The sequence below is a fragment of the Aegilops tauschii genome, chromosome 5 (assembly GCF_002575655.3).
Source record: "Aegilops tauschii subsp. strangulata cultivar AL8/78 chromosome 5, Aet v6.0, whole genome shotgun sequence".
In the NCBI taxonomy this organism is placed as follows: domain Eukaryota; kingdom Viridiplantae; phylum Streptophyta; class Magnoliopsida; order Poales; family Poaceae; genus Aegilops; species Aegilops tauschii.
The window spans coordinates 579,287,327-579,294,372 of record NC_053039.3 but is presented as its reverse complement, the minus strand read 5'-3'; the positions used below and the strand labels follow the sequence as shown (position 1 = coordinate 579,294,372).

At 52.4% G+C, this 7,046-nt stretch overlaps 1 protein-coding gene across 1 annotated transcript; it reads right to left on the bottom strand.

Moving 5' to 3' along the window:
• Positions 1 to 5,449: 5,449 nt before the first annotated feature.
• Positions 5,450 to 6,199, bottom strand: LOC141023230 (uncharacterized). The gene has a single exon (XM_073499582.1). It carries the CDS (start codon positions 6,197 to 6,199, stop codon positions 5,450 to 5,452), a length of 750 nt encoding a protein of 249 aa, XP_073355683.1.
• Positions 6,200 to 7,046: the final 847 nt, after the last annotated feature.

Here is a 7,046-nt window from a genome sequence, read left to right as displayed (position 1 = left end):
TAACAAATTGCTAGTAGGCCATGTTCTGCATGAATAAAGGACGAGACTGCTTGTTGTTCCAGTCTTGGCTGGACGAGTCGTATAAATAAATAAGATTTATGTACGCATTGAGTTGCTGAATGGTACTACAAGATACAGGAAAGAGAGGTGACCACCTAGCGTCTGGAGCTCTGTCTAAGCGCCATTCCTTCCATTGGTTTGAAGCACCTCCCTGGCTGAAAGGAAAGGAAGGAGAAAGCTCACCTCAGCGCCAAGGATATATTGTTTTTTTCTTTTTTGCGAAAAAACTTTCAATCTATTCATCTTCAATTTGTGTAACTTCATTCCTAGTGGAGCCTCTGAACTTGTGTTGGCTGTGGGCATGTAGATAAAGTGCAGATGGAGCAAAGGACTGGATGTCTGGGTGAGTCGTGGTCTCGATGAATCAGGCCTTTCCACACAGAAAGATTTTTAATCCTTCTGTTGTTGTAGGAAATCTAGCTATATACCTGTTTGAAAACTTGATCCGTGCCCTGCTGATTCGAAGGGAAGCTATCTTCATAGTAGGGATCCTTGTGTAACTAACTTATTAATTTGGTGTGGCTTGGTTTCGTTCATCTGATTTCTGGGCGTTAGTCGGGAACTTTTGTGTGCAAATCTTTCTTGCTGCCTGTGTTGTACTGTGTACTTGATACATTTGTTCTCCTTGAGCTGATCATGGCATATAATTCTTAGACTTGCTAATGAGTTTCAGTTGGCATTTCATTTTTGGGGTCCTTGTTTCTTCTCTGGTTTCCTTCGGTTTCTATAGGATTACAGCTCTTCTCGTTCGACAGAATATGGCGACGCGTACGTTCGCCGCTTTTTCTGGAGATAAAATCAGAGTTTCAGCTGGCCGCTTCTTGAGAGGCTCGTTCTGAGTGAGTAATACCGTTCAGACCGTGACTGATGGATGGCGTGGGAAAATGCGCCTTCAGCCAAAGATCCACGAAAGGGCAAGGTACTTAAGGATCTCTTTGTACATGTTGTTGGAAACCAGAGTTTGGGCAATGCTACACGATGTATTGATTGGTGCATAGCGCACGTATATATGGAGGTGGACCGAGGTATACAATATACATGCACAAAACCATATGTTCAACACCCTCCGCAGTTGAAGCGTCGCCGGAGACGCAAAGACTGGACCTGAACTCCTCGAAAACGGAAGTAGGCAGCCCTTTCGTCATGACATTGGCAAACTATTGCGCCGTCGGGACGTGGAGGACCCGGATGCGCCCAAGAGCCACCTGCTCGCGAACAAAGTGTATGTCGAGCTCAATGTGCTTCGTTCGACGATGGTGGACCGAGTTGGCGGAGAGGTACACGGCGGAGACGTTGTCGCAGTAGACGAGCGTGGCCTTGTGAACGTCACAAAGCAACTCCTGGAGCAGCTAATGAAGCCAAGAGCATTCAGCAACGGCGTTAGCCACTGCTCCATACTCTGCCTCGGCACTCGAGCGGGAGACGGTGGGCTGTCGCTTGGATGACCAAGAAATTAGAGACGGCCCAAGGTAGACACAGTACCCCGAGGTGGAGCGCCGTGTGTCCGGGCAGCCAACCCAGTCCGCATCAGAGTAGGCGACGAGGTCGGTGGAGGCGGAGGCCGTCAGCGTAAGTCCCATGGACCGGGTGCCGCGTATGTAATGGAGGATACACTTCACCAGGGTCCAGTGGGAGTCGCGCGGAGCATGCATGTGAAGACAGACCTGTTGAACAGCATACTGCAAGTCAGGGCGCGTCAGAGTCAGGTACTGCAGAGCGCCCACAATGGAGCGAGAGAGGCGTCGGGGACGCCAAGGGCGTCGCGAGCGCGGGGGGGGGGGGGGGGGGGGGGGTTGCGATCCCTGAGGCTGCCAAACGGAGAGAAACTCGACCCATGGCGCGGGGGGCACCCTCAAAACCGGGAGGCGGCCCAAGAGGAGCACGTGGGCGGCCGTCACCGGGAGCGGGCAACGCCGCAACATCCGAAGGTACCTGCTAAAACGGAAAAACCATCTCATCAAAGTAAACGTGTCGAGAAGTGATCACCCAATGTGAGATAGGATCATAGCAGCGGTAGCCTTTGGTGTTGGGGGATAGCCGAGAAAGATGCAGGCCACAGACCGATGTGCGAGCTTATGCGGAGTAGTGGAAGCGATGCTAGGGTAGCACAGGCAACCGAAGAGGCGGAGCTCAGCATAGGAGGGTGGCGTGCCCAACAAGAGGTGACGAGGTGCAAAATTCCCGCGAGTGCGACAGGGACGAATGTTGATGAGCAGTGATGCAGTGGCAAGCGCGTCGGGCCAAAAACGTGGTGACACGTTGGCGTGAAAGAGGAGGGTGCGGACGCAGTCATTAAGAGTGCGAAGCACACGCTTAGCGCGACCATTCTGTTGCGAAGTGTACGGGCAAGTGAGACAAAAAATCGTGCAGTGTGTGGCGAGAAGGTTGCGGATCGCAAGATTATCAAAATCCTTCCCGTTGTCTGTTTGCAACGCATGGATGGGATGCCCAAACTGCATGGAGACATAAGAGTAGAAAGCGGTGAGAGTGCCAATAGCATCCGACTTTCACCGCAACGGGAAGGTCCACGCATAGTGCGAAAAATCATCAAGTATGACAAGATAATAAAGGTAGCCCGTATTACTTGCAACAGGAGAGGTCCAAACATCACTATGAATTAACTCAAACGGGTATGATGCAACATGCGAGGAAGTCCTAAAAGGAAGACGAACATGTTTGCCTAGACGACAAGCATGACAAGTGTGATCGTCGATCTTATTACACGTGAATGAAAAACTCCGAAGAATATGACGAAGGGTGGCGGTGTTGCGATGACCGAGACGAGCATGCCAAAGGTCCACTCTGGCGGAAAGCGCCATGGGTGCAGCGACGGAGGAGGTGGATGAGTGGACCAGGTAGAGCTTGTCGGGGCTGTCACATCGGTGGAGCACCATCCGGGTACAGGCATCCTTAACAGAAAAGCCAAACATGTCAAATTCTACGGTGACAGGATTTTCACATGTAAGAGAACGAACGGAAAAAAGATTTTTAATGATGTCAGGAGAGACAAGTACGTTAGAAAGATATAATGGCATGGAGTTAGATGGAAAAGCAGCATGACCGACATGAGTAATGGGCATGGAAGAACCGTCGCCCACGGTAATGCGAGCAGCGGTGTGAACGGGGTGGGCGGTAAGAAGGTTACCGAGGTTGGCGGCCATGTGAGCCGTGGCTCCGGTGTCCATGTACCAGTCGCCACCGCCAGTGTACTGCTGCGGCATGGGGGCGGTGTGGAGAGCCGCTTGAAGCGCGGGGCCCCAAGGCGCCGGCGGGAGGGCCGGGGCCGACGGCAGTGGCTGTGGAGGCGGTGCCGCAAGGAGCGGCGGGTACCCACCGGCCGACGGCGGCAGCGCAGGCGCGTACGGCGGAGGGGCCGCGTAGAGGGCCTGATGAGAGGTCGGGCGGGCGCCGAAGAAGCCTAGGACGGGGGCGCGCGGTACGGGCATGGAGTACGCATGAACGACCCCCGTCCAAGGGTTCTGGCCGGCCTGCCAGGGTGCCGGCGGAAGCGACTGCTGTGGGTGGCGCGACGCCCCACCTTGGGCGGGCGGCTGCTGGTGGTGCTTGCGCCCGCCGCGGCCACGACGAGCACCGCGGCGCTCGGCGGGGGGCGGGGGGCGGCGTCGGAGCCGGCGGCTGCTGTGGGTAAGGGAACCCTGGCGGTGGCGACGCCTGGAAGGGGCCCGGGGTAGGCCTCGGTGTTGGGGAACGTAGAACTTTCAAAAAATTTCCTACGCACACACAAGATCATGGTGATGCATAGCAACGAGAGGGGAGAGTGTTGTCCATGTACCCTCGTAGACCGACAGCGGAAGCGTTATCACAACGCGGTTGATGTAGTCATACGTCTTCACGATCCGACCGATCAAGTACCGAACGTACGGCACCTCCGAGTTCTACACACGTTCAGCTCGATGACGTCCCTCGAACTCCGATCCAGCCGAGTGTTGAGGGAGAGTTTCGTCAGCACGACGGCGTGGTGACGATGATGATGTTCCACCGACGCAGGGCTTCGCCTAAGCTCCGCAACGGTATTATCGAGGTGTAATATGGTGGAGGGGGGCACCGCACACGGCTAAAAGATCTCAAGGATCAATTGTTGTGTGTCTGGGGTGCCCCCTGCCCCCGTATATAAAGGAGCAAGGGGGAGGCAGCCAGCCAAGGGGAGAGGCGCGCCATAGGGGGGGAGTCCTACTCCCACCGGGAGTAGGACTCCTCCTTTCCTTGTGGGAGTAGGAGAAGGGAAGGGGGAAGGAGAAAGAAGGAAGGGTGTGCCCCCCTCCCTAGTCCAATTCGGATCAGACCATGGGGAGGGGTGCGGCCACCTTTTGAGGCCTTTCTCTCCTTTCCCGTATGGCCCATTAAGGCCCAATACGAATTCCCGTAACTCTCCGGTACTCCGAAAAATACCCGAATCACTCGGAACCTTTCTGAAGTCCGAATATAGTCGTCCAATATATTGATTTTTACGTCTCGACCATTTCGAGACTCCTCGTCATATCCCCGATCTCATCCGGGACTCCGAACTCCTTCGGTACATCAAAACTCAATAAAACTGTCATCGTAATGTTAAGCGTGCGGACCCTACGGGTTCGAGAACTATGTAGACATGACCGAGACACGTCTCCGGTCAATAACCAACAGCGGGACCTGGATGCCCATATTTGCTCCCACATATTCTACGAAGATCTTTATCGGTCAGACCGCATAACAACATACGTTGTTCCCTTTGTCACCGGTATGTTACTTGCCCGGGATTTGATCGTCGGTATCTCGATACCTAGTTCAATCTCGTTACCGTCAAGTCTCTTTACTCGTTTCGTAACACATCATCCCGCAACCAACTCATTAGTCACAATGCTTGCAAGGCTTATAGTGATGTGCATTACCGAGTGGGCCCAGAGATACCTCTCCGATAATCGGAGTGACAAATCCTAATCTCGAAATACGCCAACCCAACAAGTACCTTTGGAGACACCTGTAGAGCATCTTTATAATCACCCATTTACGTTGTGACGTTTGGTAGCACACAAAGTGTTCCTCCGGTAAACGGGAGTTGCATAATCTCATAGTCATAGGAACATGTATAAGTCATGAAGAAAGCAATAGCAACATACTAAACGATCGAGTGCTAAGCTAACGGAATGGGTCAAGTCAATCACGTCATTCTCCTAATGAGGTGATCTCGTTAATCAAATGACAACTTATGTCTATGGCTAGGAAACATAACCATCTTTGATTAACGAGCTAGTCAAGTAGAGGCATACTAGTGACACTCTGTTTGTCTATATATTTACACATGTATTATGTTTCCGGTTAATACAATTCTAGCATGAATAATAAACATTTATCATGATACAAGGAAATAAATAATACTTTATTATTGCCTCTAGGGCATATTTCCTTCACTCGGCGGGGGGACCGGGGCGGTGGGTGGCGCGCCGCCGCGTGTACCGGCGGTGAGGGCCGTGTGGGTAGCCCGTGTACGCGATATCCGCATCCTCCTCTCCTCCAGCTTCAGGTACGCGACAATCTTGGGGAAAGTCGGGTTGGTGATGAGGGGGATGTTAGAGGCGGCGTTCCCGAAGTCGTTGTTCAGGCCGACGATGAGCGTGCTGAGAAGAAGCTCGTTGGAGACCTTCTCGCCAAGGTCACGGAGCTCGTCAACGAGCTTCTTGAGGCGCATGCAGTAATCGTCAACAGACGAGTCGAGCTGCTGGCACCCAAAGAACTCGCCGTGCAAGAAAACTTTGCGCTGGAGCGCGTTGTCGGTGAAGAGGTCGTTGAGCTTGGTCCAAACGGTGTGAGCCTCATCGTCGGCGGAGACCACCGTGTGGAAGAGGTCCTTCGAGATTGTGGTGTAGAACCAAGGGATGAGGGTGGCGTCGATGGACATCCACTCCTCATCGTCCTCCATGAAGCGGGAATCCACGGAGCCATCAATGTGACCCCGAAGGTTGTACTCATGGAACACAAGGGAGAAGTACGTCTTCCAGGCATAGTAGGTGGAGGTGAGATGATCGAGGACGACGGGGACCCGAGCGAGGATGTTGAGATCGCGGATGACGACGGGGTTGGGACCGTCGAACGGGTTGGTGCGGCGGCTGCGGGTGGTGCCGGAGGAACCGGGGGAGGCCATGAGGGCTGCGGCGTTGCGAGTGGGGGCGGTGCGGTGTAAGGCGGCGGCGCGGGTTAGGGTTAGGGTAGGAGGGCGGAAGCCTGGAGAAAAGGCGGCGGCTGGACACCCAGGCGGCGGCGCGGCGGTGGGGGGTGGCGGCGGCGGCGATGAGATCGCGGCGGCGGCGGCTACGGTTTAGGGTTTAGGATCGTAGGTATGATATCATGTTGGAAACGAGAGTTTGACAATGCTACACGATGTATTGATCGCGTATACATGGAGTACAAAGTGGGCCACAACCTCAACTATACAATGACTAAGAGATGGGTCAAGGTATGCAATATACATGCATAAAACCATATGTTTAACCGCATGTAACAGGAAAAAACGCTAAACATACAAATTATGTTTTGATGCCTGCTGCATTCACACATACAAAAAAAAGTCTTGGGCACAAGGCAGTGCGCCAAGGAGAGCTCTTATTTGACTTTTCTTTTTGATGATGGGGAGAGGCTCCTATTTGACACTAGTCGATCTTTCACAAATGCAGCAAGAGTGGGCCGGCCCATTTAGTGCTCGCAATGTAGCGACTCGGTCTAGCTTAACAAGTGGCCCGGGTATTTTTTACCTGTACAACTTTCTAGTGGCTTTGTTTTTTTTCAGTCGTCTTTTCATTCAATTTTCCAAAAACCATGAATTTTCTCAAAAGTGGAAATTTCTAATACTTGAAATTTGTATTTTAAAATGATGAACATTTTATAAAGAATTGTGATAATGCTTTTCAAAACAAATAAGCTCATTTTACAAAATTGTTATTTCTAAACTAAAATAAATAGGAAATATGACAGAAAATAAGAAGGCAAAAAGC